This window comes from Pimephales promelas, chromosome 7 (assembly GCF_988280905.1).
Source record: "Pimephales promelas chromosome 7, fPimPro1.hap1.1, whole genome shotgun sequence".
Classification (NCBI taxonomy): domain Eukaryota; kingdom Metazoa; phylum Chordata; class Actinopteri; order Cypriniformes; family Leuciscidae; genus Pimephales; species Pimephales promelas.
Window position 1 is genome coordinate 10,718,366 of NC_142775.1, and position 19,972 is coordinate 10,738,337.

Here is a 19,972-nt window from a genome sequence, read left to right on the forward strand (position 1 = left end):
ATATTTCCCTTACATGTGTTTTATTACTTTCCAGATGTACCTGGTCCTCCAGTCAACCCAAGAGTCACAGACACAACAAAAACAACAGCTGAATTGCACTGGGGCAAACCACTTAGTGATGGTGGCATGGAAGTCACAGGATACCTTATTGAACACAAAAAGGAGGGAGAAGAAGAATGGATCAAAGATACAGCTATGCCTTTGAGGATAACTGAGTTTGTTGTACCCAATTTGCAAGCTGGAATGAAGTATCATTTCAGAATTAGCGCAATGAATGCAATAGGTGTCAGTGAACCAGCACAAACAGTGGATCATGTTGAAATTGTGGAACGTGAAGAAATCCCTGATTTAGAACTTGATGTAGAACTCAGAAGAACGTTAGTTGTTAGGGCAGGTGCCTCTATTAGAATATTTGTTCCTATTAAAGGACGTCCAACTCCTGCAGTAACTTGGACAAAAGAGGACTCACCATTGAAAACTCGTGCAATCATTGACAATACTGAATCATACACCCTGCTAGTAATTCCTGACTGTAATAGACGTGATGCAGGCAAATATGATTTAACATTAGAGAATGCTGCAGGAAAGAAGACGGCTTCGGTGGTTGTAAGGGTTCTGGATTCACCTGGACCTCCACTCAGTCTGAAACCTAAAGCAATTAACAAAGAGAGTGTCACATTGGAATGGGAAATGCCTCTTATTGATGGAGGTGCCAAGATCACCAACTACATCATTGAGAAGAGAGAGTCTACTCGTAAGGCATATGCTGCCGTGATCACACAATGTGAGACATGCTCTGTCAGAGTTTCTGATCTGGGAGAAGGTTTGGAATATTATTTCAGAGTTTTTGCTGAAAATGAGTATGGCATTGGTGAAGCAGTTGAAACCCCAGACCCAGTCAGAGTTTCTCAAGCACCAACTCCACCAGAAAATGTAACTTTTACTGATGTCACAAAGCACACAGTTAATCTTGCATGGACTAAACCAAAACATGATGGTGGAAGTAGAGTTACTGGGTATGTAATTGAGGCACAAAAGAAAGGTACAGATCAGTGGGCCCATGTGACAACTGTGAAGACTTTGAACTTTATTGTAAAAAATCTAAATGAAAATGAAGAGTATGTATTCCGTGTGATGGCCGTGAACAGCTCTGGGCGAAGTCATCCTCGTGTAAGCAAGTCTATTGTTATCAGAGAACAAAGTTCATTGCCAGAATTCGACCTCAGTGGTGTGTGTCAGAAGACAGTTATTGCCAAGGCTGGTGCTGATATAAAGGTTGAGGTGCCTGTTTCTGGACGTCCTAAACCAACAGTTTCCTGGCAGAAAGACAGTCAAGCCCTCAAATTAACACAAAGAACAATGACTGAAACTACTTCTACCTCAACTATCTTGATCATAAATGAATGTTTAAGAAGTGACAGTGGAATATACTCAATGACAGGAAAGAACATTGTTGGCTCAGTCACAGACAGCATCACAGTAAAGGTGCATGATGTGCCTGGACCACCAAAGGGACCAATTCAACTGGACAAAATATCTCGTACTTTCATTGAGTTCTCATGGGAATCTCCTGAAAATGATGGAGGTGTACCAATCAATAACTATGTAGTTGAAATAAGGGAAACTACCAGCCAGACATGGGTAGAACTTTCCTCGTTGATTATTCGTACAACATTTAAAGCAACTCGTTTAACTACAGGAGTTGAATATCAATTCCGTGTCAAGGCCAAAAACAGATATGGTACAGGGCCCCCAATAACTTCAGAGTCAGTGGTTGCTGCATATCCTTTTAAGGTGCCTGGGCCACCTGGAACACCTAATGTTGTTGCTTTCACTAAGGACACAATGACAGTTGGCTGGAATGAGCCCGTTTCTGATGGGGGAAGCGAGGTCATTGGTTACCACGTTGAAAGGAAAGAGAGAAACAGTATTGTTTGGCACAGAATTAGCAAGGCACTTGTGGTCGGAAATCTGTTCAAATCTACAGGACTTGAGGATGGTGTGGCATATGAATTCCGTGTGATTGCAGAAAACATAGCTGGAATTGGAAAACCAAGCAAATCTTCTGAACCAATGCTTGCTCTTGATCCAGTGGATCCACCTGGTCAACCTGTCCCAATACATGTGTCGAAAAACGCAATTACTATTCAGTGGACAAAGCCAGAGTATGATGGTGGTTTCAAAATTACTGGCTATACTGTGGAAAAGAGAGATCTTCCAGCTGGGCGCTGGATAAGAGCTAACTTTACAAATATCATTGAAACCACTTTCACAATAAGTGGTCTAACACAAGAAGCATCTTATGAATTCCGTGTACTTGCAAGAAATTCAGCAGGCTCTATTAGTAACCCATCAGATCCATCAGACCCAGTTATTTGCAAAGATGACATTAAAGAACCAAGAATTATGGTTGATGCTAAATTTAAAGATATTGTCCTTGTCAAAGCCGGAGAACTATTCAAACTTGAGGCTGATGTTGCAGGCCAGCCATTACCATCCATGGTTTGGACAAAAGATGGAAAAGATGTTGAAAACACATATAAACTACAGATTAAAATGACAGAAATGGCATCAGTCTTGATCAACAAGGATTCTGTCAGAAGGGATGGGGGTGAGTTTATTCTGACAGCAACAAATATTGGTGGCTTTGTTAAGCATGTTTTCAATGTGAAGGTTCTTGATAGACCAGGACCACCTACAGGACCTCTGGCAGTTTCTGATGTTACAGCCGAAAAGTGTGTGCTCACATGGAATCCACCTACAGATGATGGCGGCGCAAACATTGAACACTATGTTATTGAAAAACGTGAGTCAAGCAGACTTGCTTGGACAAATGTGGCATCCGAATTGCGGGTTAATCAGTACCAAGCAACAAAGTTACTCAAAGGAAATGAATACATTTTCAGAGTTATGGCTGTTAACAAGTATGGTGTTGGAGAACCTCTTGAGTCTGAAGCAATAATTGCAGAAAATCCGTATGTACCACCAGATCCTCCACAAACACCTGAGATAACAGCAGTCACTAAAGATTCAGCTGTTCTCTGTTGGGGTGCACCAGCTAGCAATGGGGGAAGTGAAATCACAAACTATCGCATTGAGAAAAGAGACAGAATTAGTTTGCGCTGGGTAAAATGCAACAAGAAGAATGTTACTGACTTGCATTTCAAGGTTACTGCTCTTGTTCCAGGCCATGAATATGAATTCAGAGTTTTTGCTGAAAATGCAGCAGGAATAAGTGAACCTAGTCCTTCATCACCATTTGTCAAGGCCACAGATACTCTTTTCAAACCAGGTCCACCTGGCAATCCAAGAATCCTGGACACAACAAGTTCTTCCATCACGCTTGCATGGAACAAACCAGTTTATGATGGTGGTTCTGAAATTACTGGCTATATTGTTGAGACATGTCTCCCTGGAACTGAAGAGGAGGAATGGACAATTGTCTCTCCTGCAGATGGTGTAAAAGGAACATCATTTACAATTAAAAATCTTAAAGAAAATCAGGAATACAAAATCAATGTGTCTGCTTTAAATAGCGAGGGTATTGGAGATATAGCACCTGTACCAGGTTCACCCAAAGCAGAGGAACGACTCATACCACCAGAGGCTGACCTTGATGCTGAACTTCGTAAGATTGTGAACATCAGAGCTTGCAATACATTAAGACTTTTTGTGCCAATAAGAGGTAGACCAACACCAGAGGCCAAATGGTCAAGAGAGAATGATGAGCCTTTAGACAGAGCTACCATTGAAACTACATCATCTTTTACATCACTGGTTATTGGAAATGTGAATAGATTTGACAGTGGCAAATACAATTTGACTGTAGAAAACAGCTCTGGAACAAAGACAGTCTCTGTGATAGTTAGAGTTCTAGACACACCTGGAGCACCACAAAACTTTAAAATAAGTCAGATTACTAAAGAATCTGTTTCACTTGTTTGGGATCCTCCACTTAACAATGGTGGCACAAAAATTAAGAATTACATTGTTGAGAAGCGTGAGGCTACAAGAAAGGCATATGCTACAGTAAATGCCAATTGTCACAAAACTACTTGGACAGTTGACCAGCTCCAAGAAGGATGCAACTACTACTTCAGAGTTCTAGCAGAAAATGAATATGGCATTGGTCTTCCTATTGAGACCGGTGAATCTGTTAAAGTGTCTGAGAAGCCACTTCCCCCTGGCAAGATTACACTTCAGGATGTTACAAAGAATAGTGTAACATTATCATGGGAAAAACCTGAACATGATGGAGGAAGCAGAGTGGTTGCATATGTTGTAGAGATGCAGAGCAAAGGGAGTGAAAAATGGACACAAGCTATGATTGTCAAGGTACCTGAAGCAGTTATTACTGGGCTTGCACCTGGTGAAGAGTATATGTTCCGCGTTTCTGCAAGAAATGAAAAGGGAACCAGTGATCCTCGTCAAATTGGTGTGCCTGTGATTGCAAAGGACCTTGTAATTGCTCCATCTGCTAAGATGTTGTTCTCCACATTCAGTGTCCTGGCAGGAGAGGATTTAACAATTGATATTCCATATAATGCTCGTCCCAAAGCTGCCATTTCATGGCTAAAGGAATGTGTTCCACTTAAACGAACAACCAGGGTTAACTTTTCCTCTACGGATACACAACTGAATTTAGTAATCAAAGAGGCCTGTAGAGATGATGTTGGCCAGTATAATGTTAAACTATCAAATACAGCTGGTGAGACAACAGTGGATATTGGAATCGTTGTTCTTGACAAACCTGGTCCACCAACAGGCCCAGTTAAAGTTGAAAAAGTAACATCCGACAGTGTTACCATTTCTTGGAAGCCACCAGAGTATGATGGGGGCTGCACCATTAATAATTACATAGTAGAAAAGAAGGACACATCAACAACTAATTGGCAGGTTGTAGCAGCAAATATAGCAAGAACTCAAATTAAGGCAGGAAGACTGAAGACAGGGTCTGAATATCAATTTAGAATTGCAGCAGAGAACAGATATGGAAAAAGCCCTCTGCTCGTGTCTGAATGTGTTGTTGCACAGTATCCTTACAAACTACCGGGCCCTCCTGGAACACCTTTCTTGCAGTCTTCCACTAAAGATAGTATGGTGATAGTGTGGAATGAACCTGTCATTGATGGTGGAGCAACAATCTTAGGGTATCACCTGGAGAAAAAAGAGAGAAATAGCATTCTTTGGATGAAATTAAACAAAAGTCTAATAAAAGACACAACTTTAAAGACCACAGGGCTTGAAGAAGGCATGGAGTATGAATTCAGAGTTTATGCTGAAAACATTGTTGGCATTGGGAAGGCTAGTAAGATCTCAGAGGGATATGTTGCCAGAGATCCTTGTGATCCTCCTGGAACACCAGAAGCCATTAGAATCACAAAGGATTCTATTACAATTGCATGGACCAAGCCAGAGTATGATGGTGGGAGCAAAGTCACTGGATATATTGTAGAAAAGAAGGAATTACCTGCAGGACGCTGGATGAAAGCAAACTTCACCAATGTCATAGAGACTGAGTATACTGCAACAGGTCTTACAGAGGACCAGAAATATGAGCTCCGTGTCATTGCAAGAAATGCTGCTGGAGTTTTCAGTGATCCTTCATATAGTACTGGACCTATCATGGCAAAAGATGAGATTGAACCACCATGTATCAGCATAGATCCAGAGTACACTCAAACAATTGTTGTAAATGCAGGAGATAACTTCAAGATTGATGCAGATGTTCATGGAAAACCAATACCAGCAATTTGTTGGATGAAGGGTGAGCAAGAACTTGGAAACACCATATATCGTGAAATTAAAAGCACAAATAACTATACCTGTTTGACTGTAAAGGAGGCCAAACTTGCTGATGGAGGTCAATATACTCTACTACTGCAAAATCCTGGAGGAGAGAAAGCTGTGCAAGTCAATATATGTGTCCTGGATAAGCCTGGACCACCTGAGGGACCCATCTCTATCACAGGTGTAACCAGTGAGCAGTGCTGCCTTGCTTGGAATCCACCTAAACAAGATGGTGGCAGCAAGATCAGTCATTATATTGTTGAAAAAAGAGAGACTAGCAGACTGCTTTGGACAGTTGTTGAACCCAAAGTACAAGCTGTAAATCTTAAAATAACAAAACTCCTTGAAGGAAATGAATATATCTTCAGAGTTTTTCCTGTGAACAAATTTGGTGTTGGTGAGCCCCTCCAATCAAGTGCAGTTGTTATCAAGAATCCATTTACATCCCCAGATGCACCAAAAGGAGTAGAAGTTAATAATGTCAAGAAAGATTCTATGGTATTAACCTGGGAGGCCCCAGCAAATGATGGGGGTACTCCTATCACTGGTTATATTATTGAGAAACATGACAAGGAAGGCATTAGATGGACCAGATGCAACATGAAAACAGTTACTGACCTCACATTTAAAGTTACTGGACTCATGGAGAAGCATCTGTATGAATTCAGAGTTTCTGCTGAGAATACTGCTGGAGTTAGTGAAGCAAGTTCTGCAACTGTATTCTATAAAGCCCTGGATCCTGTATTCAAGCCAGGTCCACCCCATAATCCAAAAGTGTTAGATATGACAAAATCATCAGTTGCACTTGCATGGGGAAAGCCTATTTATGATGGTGGCTGTGAAGTTCAGGGATATATTGTTGAAGCATGTGAAGTAAAAGCAGCCATAGAGGAGGTAATGACTCAGATAGAAGAAGGAAAGGCTGCAGGTGAATCAGTTGCCGAAGAATGGACAATGTGCACTCCACCAACAGGTGTTAAAGTCACACGCTTTACTGTGGAAAATCTGAAAGAAAAACAGGAATACAAATTCAGGGTTTGTGCTGTTAACAAGGTTGGTGTTGGGGAGCATGCTGATGTCACTGGACCTATTCTGCCAGAGGACAAAACAGAGGATCCAGATCTTGATATTGATGCTGAATTTAGAAAGGTTGTACGTATTAAAGCTGGAGGTTCTCTTAGGATGTTCATCCCTTTCAAAGGAAGACCAACCCCACAAATCAAATGGGAAAAAGATGGTGAGCAGATTAAGGAAACAGCACAGACTGAGATCACCAGCAGTCACACTTCTCTTGTTATTGATAAAGTCAACAGGGCAGACAGTGGTAAATATATTGTGACTGCAGAAAACTCTGCAGGTGCAAAATCTGAAACAATTATTGTGAAAGTCCTTGACACTCCAAGCGCTCCACTCAACTTCAAAGTGAAAGAAATTACAAAGGAATCTGTTACTCTTATGTGGGAGCCTCCATTTTTAGATGGTGGAGCAAAAATCAAAAATTACATTGTTGAGAAACGTGAGAGTACAAGAAAAACATTCTCTGCCGTTGTAACAAATTGCCACAAACTCTCATGGAAAGTTGAACCACTTCAAGAAGGTTGCAGTTACTATTTCAGAGTGCTTGCAGAAAATGAATATGGTGTAGGGCTACCTGCAGATATCACAGATCCTTTGAAGGTTTCAGAGGTCCCACAGTGTCCTGGAAAATTAAGTGTTGTAGATGTTACTAAAACAAGTGTGTCTCTTTCTTGGGAAAAGCCAGTTCATGATGGTGGCAGTAGAATACTTCAATACCTCGTTGAAATGCAGGTCAAGGGTAATGATAAATGGTCTGGTTGTGCCAACGTAAAAACATTGGAAGCTGTAATCAAAAATTTGAACCCTGGAGAAGAGTACACTTTTAGAGTAGTTGCGGTCAATGAAAAAGGAAAGAGTGACCCAAGAACACTTGCTGTCCCTGTGGAAGCAAAAGATCTTGTCTTTGGGCCTGATGCAAGACCTTCATTTAGCAACTACAGTGTTCTTGTTGGAAAGGACCTTCAAGTTGAAATCCCAGTTTCTGGTCGTCCAAAGCCAAAAATCACATGGACAAAGGATGGTGCAGCCCTGAAATTCACAACAAGGGTTAACATTTCTAATACAGCATACAGCACTGTTCTTAACATCAAAGAAGCAGCAAGAGAAGATGGTGGAATGTATGGAATAAATGTGTCCAATATTGTTGGACAAAAGGATGCAACCATTGAAATCATCACTCTTGATAAACCTGGCCCACCAACTGGCCCTGTGCGATTTGATGAGATAACTGTGTCAAGTGTTACATTGTCATGGGATCCTCCAAAGTATACTGGTGGTTGCCCAATTTCAAATTACATTGTGCAAAAGAGAGACACAACTACTACAACATGGGAGAATGTTGCAATTTCATTGGCACGAACAACACTTAAAGTACAACGACTCAAGACTGGATCTGAATACCAATTCAGAATCATTGCTCAAAATCGGTATGGCAAGAGCTATGCTTTGGACTCTCCAGCTGTTGTTGCTCAGTACCCATACAGAGAACCAGGACCTCCAGGAACTCCATTTGTGTCATGCCTATCAAAGGACCATATGATTGTTGAGTGGCATGAGCCAGTTTCAGATGGAGGCAGTAAAGTTATTGGATATCATCTTGAAAGGAAGGAGAGAAACAGCATTCTTTGGACAAAGATAAATAAGACACTGATTCAAGAAACACGATTCAAAACCAGTCCTTTAGAGGAAGGTATCGAATATGAGTTCAGAGTCTATGCTGAAAATATTGTTGGGATTGGCAGATGCAGCAAAATCTCAGAGGGCTTCTTTGCTCGTGATCCATGTGATCCTCCTGGAACCCCAGAAGCTTTCCATGTGAGCAAAAATTCCATAAGTATCCAATGGACCAAGCCAGAGTATGATGGTGGAAGTGTTATCACTGGTTATACTGTTGAGAAACGTGATCTTCCAGAGGGACGCTGGATGAAAGCAAGTTTCATAAATGTTATTGAAACCAATTTTACTGTCACTGGGCTGACAGAAGGTGCCAAGTATGACTTCAGGGTAATCGCAAAGAATGCGGTTGGAACTATCAGCAAACCATCATATAATAGTGGACCAATTGCTGCCTTGGATGAGGTAGAGCCACCAAAGTTCTCAATTGACCCAGAATACACGCAGACTCTTATTGTGAATGCAGGAGATACATTCAAACTTGATGCTGATGTCCATGGTAAGCCAGTTCCCACAATCCAGTGGTTTAAGAATGACAAAGAGCTTGAAAACACAATTAGATGTGACATCAAAAACACTGACAACAGAGCACTAATTATTGTAAAAGATGCAGCTAGACAAGATGGTGGAAACTACACTCTTCAGCTCACTAATATTGCTGGCTCTCAGAATGTTCAATTCAACGTGAAAGTGCTTGATAAACCAGGCCCACCAGATGGTCTTCATGTCAGAGGTGTGTCCAGTGATAAATGCACACTAATATGGCGTGCTCCACTTGATGATGGAGGAAACACTATAACTCATTACATTCTTGAGAGACGTGAGACAAGTCGACTTGCTTGGACTGTGGTCTGTAATGACTGCAAAACAACAACATACAAAGTGACAAAGCTCCTTGAAGGTAACGAATATATATTCCGTGTCATGGCTGCCAACAGTTATGGTGTTGGTGAGCCAGTTGACGCACCATCTGTAATAATGAAAGATCCATTTAGTCACCCTGGATCACCACAAATTATTGAGGTAACAAATATTGCAAAGGACTCCATGACTGTTTGCTGGAGTGCACCAGATACTGATGGTGGAAGTGAAATTCTTGGATACATAATTGAGAAGAGAGACCGGTCTGGAATTAGATGGACAAGATGCAACAGACAAAAAGTAACTGATGTATGCTTCAGAGTGCATGGCCTCATTGAGGATCATGAGTATGAATTCAGAGTGTCATCTGAAAATGCAGCTGGAATTGGAGAACCAAGCTTGCCAACTTCATACTACAAGGCTTGTGATCCCAAATACAAACCTGGCTCACCCACGCATGCACATGTTGTTGATACCACCAAAACTTCAATTACAGTAGCATGGGGAAAACCGCTTGATGATGGCAGATGTGCAATTCAAGGATATATTGTTGAGATCTGCAAAGCTGAAGAGGAAGAATGGATTATGTGTACTCCCCCTACTGGCTTACGTGTCAACAAATTTGAAATTACTAAGCTAACAGAACAACAAGAATATAAGATTCAAATATGTGCCATTAATAAATTAGGTGTTGGAGAGCCTGCAGTTATTGCAGGAACTTCCAAGCCTGAGGACAAGCTAGAGACCCCTGAAATTCACCTTGATTCAGAGCTGAGGAAAGGCATTGTCATTCGCGCTGGAGGATCAGTAAGAATCAATGTACCATTTAGAGGTAGACCAGTACCAGATATGAAATGGACTAAAGATGAAGGTGAATTGTCAGAAAAGACAGTGCTTGAAAAGGGTCTTAACTTCACCCAGCTTTCAATTGACTCATGTGATAGAAGGGACTCTGGAAAATACACTGTGACTCTACAGAACAGCAGTGGCTCTGTATCTGATTTTGTGTCTGTTAAGGTGTTAGATACACCTGGAGCACCACTAAACCTTGTAGTTAAGGATATCAAGAAAGACTCTGTCACACTTGTTTGGGAACCACCACTTATTGATGGAGGAGCAAAGATCAAGAATTATGTTATTGACAAGCGTGAATCCACAAGAAAGGCCTATGCAAATGTAACAACCAAGTGCAGCAAGACAACTTATAAGGTGGAAAATCTTGCAGAGGGAGCCATGTATTACTTCAGAGTTATGGCTGAAAATGAATTTGGTGTTGGTTTGTCCGTTGAAACAAAAACTGCTTCAAAGGCTTCTGAAGTACCTCAGCCAGTTGGAAAGGTTATGTTGACCGATGTGACAAAAGTAAGTGCATCGCTGGCCTGGGAAAAACCAGAGCATGATGGAGGTAGTAGGATTGCAGGCTACTTGATTGAAATGCAGCCAAAGGGAACTGACAAATGGGGTGTAGCAACAAATGTAAAAACATGTGAAGGAACAGTCAATGGACTAACTGGTGGTCAGGAATATTTGTTCCGTGTTCTGGCATACAATGAGAAAGGCAAAAGTGAGCCAAAGCCCCTTGCTGCTCCAGTTATTGCCAATGACCTCACAATTGAACCAAGCTTTAAGTTGCAGTTCAATACATATAGTGTCAAATCTGGAAAGGATTTCAAACTTGAAATACCTATTTTTGGACGTCCAAAACCAAAGATCACTTGGTCAAAGGATGGGCAGTCACTTAAAGTAACATCGAGAATTACTACTTCCAACACACCAATATCGACAATCCTACAGATAACTGAAGCCTGTAAAGATGACCTTGGAAAGTATTCAGTTACTGCAACAAACAGTGTTTGTTCAGTTACAGAAGATATCAGTATTATTATCCTGGATAAACCTGGTCCACCCACCGGACAAATAAAAGTGAACGAAGTAAGTAACAGTTCTGTGTCCATATCATGGGAGCCTCCAGAGTATACAGGGGGCTGCCAAGTAAAGCATTACAGTGTTGAAAAGAGAGACAACACTGAAACTACTTGGCAAGTTGTTGCTGGATCAGTTGCCAGGACATCCCTCAAAATTACTAAGCTGAAAACTGGTGCTGAGTATCAATTTAGAGTCATTGCTGAGAACAGATATGGTAAGGGTGCTCCTTTAGAGTCAAAGTCCATTGTTGTGCAGTATCCTTACAAACCACCTGGGCCACCTGGTACTCCATATGTGAAATCTGCCACCAAGGATCAAATGACAATTGAGTGGAATGAACCAGTCAATGATGGTGGCAGTTCAGTGATTGGATACCACCTTGAAAGTAAAGAAAGAACAAGTATTCTATGGACAAAACTAAACAAAACCCTTATCACTGATACTGTTTTCAAAATATGCAATCTTGAAGAAGGCATCGGATATGAATTCAGAGTATATGCTGAAAACATTGTTGGTATTGGCAGAGCAAGCAAAGTTTCAGAGAGCTTTGTTGCCCGTGACCCATGTGATCCCCCTGGAACGCCTGAGGCTGTTGCAATATCTAAGAACCACATTAAGATTCAGTGGACAAAGCCTCAGTATGATGGTGGCAGCAAAGTGACTGGATATATTGTTGAAAGAAGAGATTTGCCTGAGGGCCGATGGATGAGGGCAAACTTTACCAATGTAATTGAGACAGAATTTACAATCACAGGCTTAACAGTAAACAATCAGTATGAATTTAGAGTAATTGCAAGAAATGCAGTGGGTGTCTTCAGCGAGCCTTCAGACAGCACTGGGACAATTACTGCTACAGATGAAATTGAACCTCCTAGTGTTTCAATGGATCCTAAGTACAAGGATGTCATTGTTGTCAATTCTGGAGACAACTTAGTTTTGGATGCAGATATACATGGAAAACCCACACCTGATATTCAATGGCTAAAAGAAGGAAAGGAAATGGATAAGACACTGCGCATTGAAGTAAGAAGTACACAAAAACATGCTTCTATTACAATTAAAGACTGTACTAGATTGGATGGTGGACACTATGACCTAATTCTAAGCAACAGTGGTGGAACAAAAACAATTCCAATAACAGTAAAAGTTCTTGATAGACCAGGTCCACCAACCGGACCGCTACAAGTAGCTGGCATCATGTCTGATAGGTGTAATCTGTCCTGGTCTGAGCCATCTCAGAATGGAGGTGCTAATATTTCTCATTACATCCTTGAGAAAAGGGAAACTAGCAGGCTATCATGGACTGTTGTTGATTCCAATATTCCTACTGTGGGTTATAAAGTGACCAAGCTCCTCTCTGGTGATGAGTATATCTTTAGAGTTATGGCTGTCAATAAATATGGCATTGGTGAACCTCTGGAATCTGAGGCAATTATTGCATGCAATCCTTACAAGCCACCAAGTGCACCATCAACACCGGAGGCAAGTGAGATAACAAAGGATTCAATAACTTTGTCCTGGGGTGCCCCAGAGAGCAATGGTGGAACAGAAATTACATGTTATCACTTAGAGAAGCGTGACAAAGATGGTGTAAGATGGACAAAATGCAACCGGCAGAAGCTTTCAGATCTGCATTTCAAAGTAACTGGTCTGTCAGAGGGACATTTCTATGAATTTCGTGTGTCTGCTGAGAATGAAGCTGGTGTGGGAGTATCTAGTGACTTATCACTGTTTTATAGAGCAATAAATGCCACAACTCCCCCAGGTCCACCTCATCACCCTAAAGTGACAGATCACACAAACTCATCTGTCTCTCTGTCTTGGGGAAAACCCGCTACAGATGGTGGTTCATATATTAAAGGTTATATTGTTGAGATGAAAGAGATTTCTTCAGAGGAATGGATCATATGCACGCCTGCAGCTGGTATTCAAACAACATGCCTCACAGTTGAAAACCTAAAGGAAAATGCTGAATATAATTTTCGTATTTGTGCAATTAATTCTGAAGGCATTGGTGAGCCTGCTGATGTTCATGGATCGGTGACTGCATCTGAAAGAATTGAAGCACCTGAGATTGAACTTGATGCTGATCTCAGAAAAGTTGTCTCTGTTCGTGCAGGAGGATCCCTTCGTCTTTTCATTACAATTAGAGGTCGACCTGAGCCATCCGTCAAATGGGAAAAGGATGATGGAACTCTAACTGAGCGTGCTCAGATTGAGTCCACAAGTTCATACACCATGCTTGTAATTGACAATGTCAACAGATTTGACAGTGGAAAATATGTCTTAACACTTGAGAACAAGAGTGGTACAAAATCTGCATTTGTGAATGTCAGGGTGCTTGATACACCAAGTGCTCCACAGAAGTTTGAAGTGAAAGATGTAAAGAAAGATTCAGTGACTCTCTGCTGGGACCCACCACTTACAGATGGCGGGGCTAAAATAACCAATTACGTGGTTGAGAAGAGAGAATCTACAAGAAAAGCTTTTACAACTGTCACAAGCAACTGCACACAGACTTCCTTTAAAGTTGATGAATTGCAGGAAGGAGGCATTTTCTACTTCCGTGTGTGTGCTGTTAATGAGTATGGCTTTGGTGTGATGGCAGGAACAAAGAATCCTGTTAAGGTTGCACAGGCACCTATGCCTCCAGGAAAAGTAACTATTGTGGATGTCACAAAGAATAGTGTGACACTTACTTGGGTGAAGCCTGTACATGATGGAGGCAGTAAAATCATCTGCTACAATGTAGAGATGCAAAGCAAGACTAGTGACAAATGGGGTGTAAGCTGCACAGTTAAGGTTCCAGAGGCTACTGTGAGCAACCTAACACCTGGTGAAACATATTCATTCAGAGTTATTGCAATGAATGAGAAAGGCAGGAGTGAGCCTCAAGAACTTGGTGTACCTGTTGTAGCTAAAGATATTGAAATTGAACCCTCTGTTCATCTGTTGTTTAATACTTACAGTGTTAAAGCTGGAGCTGATCTTACTGTGGAAGTTCCTGTGAGAGGCAGGCCTAAGCCAGTTGTGTCATGGAAGAAGGATGGCCTTCCTTTGAGGCAAACAACCTCTCTTTCAATTGTAAACACTAAGGTGTCAAGCAAAATTGTCATCAAAGAAGCTGCTATTGAACATGTTGGTAAATATGAATTCACTCTTGCTAATACAGCAGGCACCATGTCCACAGATATCGGCATTGTTGTTCTTGATAAACCTGGACCACCAGCTTCAGTGAAGGTTGACGCTGTGACTTCTGACAGTATTACATTGTTATGGGCCCCTCCAGAATATGATGGTGGATGCTCCATCAATAATTATATTGTTGAGAAGAGAGATACCAACACAACAGAGTGGCAGATTGTTTCAACAAATGTTGCCAGAACCTCACTCAAGGTACCTCGATTGACAAAAGGTTCTGAGTACCAGTTCCGCATCTATGCAGTGAATCGGTATGGAAAGGGCAAGCCAATTGACTCTCCAGGCATTACTGCGGAGTACACATTCAAACAGCCTGGCCCACCTTCTACACCCCGTGTTGCTCATGCCACAAAGGTCTTCATGCTTGTCACATGGAATGAGCCAGTTAATGATGGTGGTAGCACGGTCCTTGGCTATCATTTAGAACGCAAGGAGAGAAGCAGTATTCTTTGGACAAAGGTGAACAGGACACTCATCAAGGATACTGAATACAAAGTAACGGGTATTGAGGCAGGTATGATGTATGAATTCCGTATCTATGCTGAAAATATTGCTGGAATTGGCAAGGCAAGCAAAGCCAGCGAGGCCATAGCTGCACGAGATCCTTGTGATCCTCCAGGTCAACCTGAGATAACTAGCATTACCAAGTCTTCTGTATCTCTTTCTTGGACAAAGCCTGAATATGATGGTGGAGCCAAAGTCACTGGTTACTTAATTGAACGTAGAGATCTCCCAGAGGGTCGCTGGATAAGATGCAATTTTACCAATGTTGTAGAGACTTACTTTGATATTACTGGCCTTACATTGAATGAGCAATATGATTTCCGTGTTATTGCAAAGAATGCTGCTGGGCTATTCAGTGAGCCATCCTACAACACCGGTCCTATTACAGTTAAAGATAATGTAGATCCACCACGCATTATGATGGATGTCAAGTTCAGAGATGTTGTGGTGGTAAAATCTGGGGAAACCCTGAAGATTAATGCTGACATTGCAGGGCGCCCTCTACCAGTTGCAGCTTGGTCAAAAGATGGTCATGCAATTGAACACAAGGCAAGAATTCAGATAACTGGATCAGATACTAGCACTATGATATTAATTAAAGACTGCAAAAGGAGTGACTCTGGGCAGTATGCTTTGACATTGCAGAATATTGCTGGAAGTGTCACAACACCAGTAAACTGTGTTATTCTTGATAAACCAGGACCTTCAGCAGGGCCATTGTCAGTAACGGGCCTCACAGCAGAGGAATGCACATTGTCATGGGGCCCACCGCAAGAAATTGGTGGCTCTGAGGTAATACATTATGTTATTCAGAAAAGAGAGACCAGCCGACTGGCATGGACTCTTGTACATGGAGAGGTCAAAACCACAACATTTAAGGTCACTAAGCTCCTAAAAGGAAATGAGTACATATTCAGAGTATTAGCTGTCAACAAGTTTGGACTTGGTGAAGCCCTTGAAAGTGAAATTGTCAAGGTCAATGATCCATACACTATCCCAACAGCCCCATCAAATGTTGAAATTACAAGTGTAACTAGTGAGGAAATTAATCTAACTTGGACAAAGCCTGCATCTGATGGAGGCAGTGAGATCCTTGGATATATAATTGAAAGGCGAGAGAAATCTGGTCTTCACTGGGTTCGTGTGAACAGGGAGCTTGTGACAAACCTAACAGCTGTGATATCAAAAGTAAGAAGAGGATGTGAATATGAGTTTAGAGTTTATGCTGAAAATGCGGCAGGTGTAGGTCCAGCCAGTGACCCATCTCCTTCAGCAAGAGCAGAGGATGAGCTTTTGGTGCCATCCCCACCAACTAAACCAAGGATTTTGGATCATACCAAGAATTCTATTACTATTGCCTGGAAAAAGCCATTATCTGACGGTGGTGCACAGATCCTAGGATACACTGTAGAATATAAGAAATCTGAGGATGAGGAATGGATAGTGGCTATTCAGATGACAAAGAGCAATGAATTCACCATTTCTGGTCTTGCAGCTGATGTAGAGTATGTATTTGCTGTTAAAGCAATCAACAAAGTTGGTGTCAGTGAGCAGTCACCTGTCTGTGAGCCCCAGTCAGCAACTGAGAGAAAGGAGGAACCTGAGTTTGACATTGACATTGAAATGCGAAAGACTTTATTAGTCAAGCATGGCAATTCGTTTACTTTAACAGCACCATTTAAGGGAAAGCCAGTTCCTTCAATTACGTGGAATAAAGAGGAAATTGATCTCAAAGCAAGGGCGAGCATAGAAACAACGGAAACATACACATCTCTTACTATTGAGAAAGCAACAAGAAATGACTCTGGACAATACATTGTTACTTTGGACAATGGTGTTGGAACTGCATCTTTGCCCATGGTGGTCAAAGTCCTTGATACTCCTGGGCCACCAACTAACGTGAAGATTACAGAAGTCACAAAAGACTCTGCTACAGTTACTTGGGGACCTCCAGAGAACGATGGAGGAGATGCTGTTAAGGCTTATAATGTTGAGAAACGTGAAGCAAGTAAAAAGGCTTGGGTATGTGTAACAAGCAACTGTCACAGTCTAACATACAAGGTTGAAGACTTGCTAGAAGGTGCAATGTACTACTTCAGAGTTACTGGAGAAAATGAGTTTGGAACAGGTGTACCAACTGAAACTAAAGATGGAACCAAGATCACAGGTATAAACCACTACCAGATTTATTTGTCTTAAAATTAGAAAATAAAAGGTTTATATGAATATATGTATTCTTTCTGTTTTAAATATGATTTTAACTTTGCACCAACAGAAAAACCAAGTCCACCTGCTAGACTCGGCGTTACTGCAGTAACAAAGAATAGCATCACCATTGCATGGTCAAAGCCAGAGTATGATGGTGGAAGCCGAATTACTAGCTACCTCATTGATGCCCTTGAAAAAGGACAACAGAAATGGGTTAAATGTGCCAATGTTAAAACCAACACCCACATAATTAAGGGCCTGAGGGAAAATGCAGAATACTTGTTCAGAGTTCGCGCTGAGAATCACGCTGGACTCAGTGAACCAAAAGAAATGATAATCCCTGTGGTTGTGAAAGATCAGTTGGGTGAGTCTTAATTAATTTAATTTATTCCGTGTTTATTATATTCAAATAATCTATTAATATTATAATTAAATTTTCTTTCATTGTTCTTAACAGATGCCCCTGAGTTTGATATGAAGAACTTCCCACATAACACTGTTTATGTGAGAGCAGGATCAAATCTTAAATTTGAGCTTCCTCTCTCTGGTAAACCAATGCCAAAGGTCACAATGACAAGAGGCAATGTTCCAGTTAAGTGCGGCAAGAGATTCAGCTTTGAAGTAACCCCTGAAAGCCTTAATGTCAGCCTCAAGGAAAGTATTGCAAGTGATGCTGGAAGATATGACATTGTCGCCTCAAACACAAGTGGAACAACTAAGATGTTTGTAAACATACTGGTCCTGGATAGACCAGGTCCTCCAGTTGGTCCTGTTGAAGTTAGTGGGGTGGGAGAGACAAGCTTGTGTCTCAAATGGCTCCCACCTCTGTATGATGGTGGCAGTCCTGTCACAAACTATGTTGTTCTTAAACGTGAAACAAGTACTCCAGCATGGACAGAAGTGTCATCCACAATTGCAAGAAGTGATATTAAAGTCACCAAACTTACAAAGGGAGAAGAATACCAGTTCAGGATTAAGGCTGAGAATCGCTTTGGCATCAGTGACCATATTGATTCTCAGTCAGTTACAGTTAAGCTTCCATACAGTGAGTACTTGGATACTGTACATTTGCAATTGTTTCTAGTTATGTCTCAATTTTTTTTTCTAAACCTCTGCTGGTTTACTGTATGTTTTAGCTATTCCTGGTCCACCATCAACACCATGGCTGAGCCATGTGTCAAGGGAAAGCCTCACTGTTTGCTGGAATGAGCCAGTAGTAGATGGTGGAAGCTTGGTCTTTGGATACCACGTCCAAATGAAAGAAAGAAGCAGCATCCTTTGGCAGACGGTGAACAAAATAGCAATCCCTGCAACTCAAATTAGAGTGACAAATATATGTCCTGGAATGATTTACGAATTCAAAGTAGCTGCAGAGAATGCAGCTGGTATTGGAAAGTTCAGCAAGACATCAGATGAAGTGCTGGCGATCGATGCCTGTGGTAAGCTTAAATAATAATACTAATTAAAAGACAATTCTGTACAAAGGATTTGTGTCAAGTTTCTCTAAATTTCTGTGCCAAATAATCTTTGTTTTATTTTAGAACCACCGGCAAATGTGAGAATTTCTGAGGTTACAAAAAATTCAGTAAGCCTTGTATGGCAGAAGCCTCCATTTGATGGTGGAAGCAAAATCACTGGCTACATGGTTGAGCGAAGAGATGCTCCAAATGGCAGATGGACAAAGGCAAACTTTACCAATGTCATTGATACAAATTTCACTGTGTCAGGCTTGACTCAGGATCAGTCATATGAATTTAGGATTTTCGCCAGAAATGCAGTTGGCTCAGTTAGCAACCCATCTCTAATTGCAGGACCAGTAACTTGTGTTGACATTTCTGGTAAGTGCATTGCTTCAACATTGCTTGTTTATTTAATGTCATTCCTAACAATGAGTCTCTTTATTACACACATTTTTCCATTTTTCCCTAATTCTAGGTGCTCCAGTAATTGACCTGCCCCCAGAGTATTTGGATGTTGTGCAATACAAAGCTGGTGCATCATTCAAAATCAAAGTGGGAATATTTGCTAAACCCTTGCCAACTATTGAATGGCTTAAAGACGAAAAGGAATTAGTGTCAAGTGCACATCTGTCAATTGAGAACACAACTGACTCATCAGCCATCCTCATTAAAGATTCTACTCGTCGTAATACTGGAACCTATGAGCTCAAAATCAAGAATGTGTTTGGCACAGCATCTGCTTCTGTCAGAATACAGATTTTAGGTATGTAATAATTTTTTGTCAAAAATACGTATAAATGTAATTTCAATGTCTTATCCACCTCTTTTAATGACCTACTTATTTCCTAATTGTAAATTAATAAATTTTCATTCCATAAATAGACAAACCTGGACCTCCAGCTGGACACATTGAATTCAAAACTGTCACTGCTGACAAGATAACAATTGCATGGGAACCAGTAACTGATGAGGGAGGTGCCAAAGTAACTCATTACATTGTAGAAAAACGAGAGACAAGTAGAGTAGTGTGGTCTACAGTTTCTGAGGCAATGGAAGCACGTACTGTCACTGTCCAAAAGTTGGCCAGAGGAAATGAATATGTATTCCGTGTCAGAGGTGTTAACAAATTTGGAGCTGGAGATCCTCTGGAGTCTGAGCCTGTTATCGCCAAAAATGCATTCGGTAAGGAAATAGTCAATCGAAAATCAAAATGATTGAACTAGATGATATATACTTTTGGTAAATTAGATGATTTTTATAACACCACAACT

General features: G+C 41.2%; 1 protein-coding gene across 1 annotated transcript in view; it reads left to right on the top strand.

Moving 5' to 3' along the window:
- The window catches only part of ttn.1 (titin, tandem duplicate 1), a 156,072-nt gene that overhangs the window by 110,134 nt on the left and 25,966 nt on the right, over positions 1-19,972 (top strand). The window contains exons 170-176 of the mRNA XM_089133043.1: positions 35-17,200; positions 17,309-17,605; positions 17,699-18,286; positions 18,378-18,680; positions 18,783-19,079; positions 19,177-19,464; positions 19,584-19,883. Coding sequence (XP_088989169.1) covers positions 35-17,200; positions 17,309-17,605; positions 17,699-18,286; positions 18,378-18,680; positions 18,783-19,079; positions 19,177-19,464; positions 19,584-19,883 — 19,239 coding nt within the window. The remainder of the gene's footprint in view (positions 1-34; positions 17,201-17,308; positions 17,606-17,698; positions 18,287-18,377; positions 18,681-18,782; positions 19,080-19,176; positions 19,465-19,583; positions 19,884-19,972) is intronic.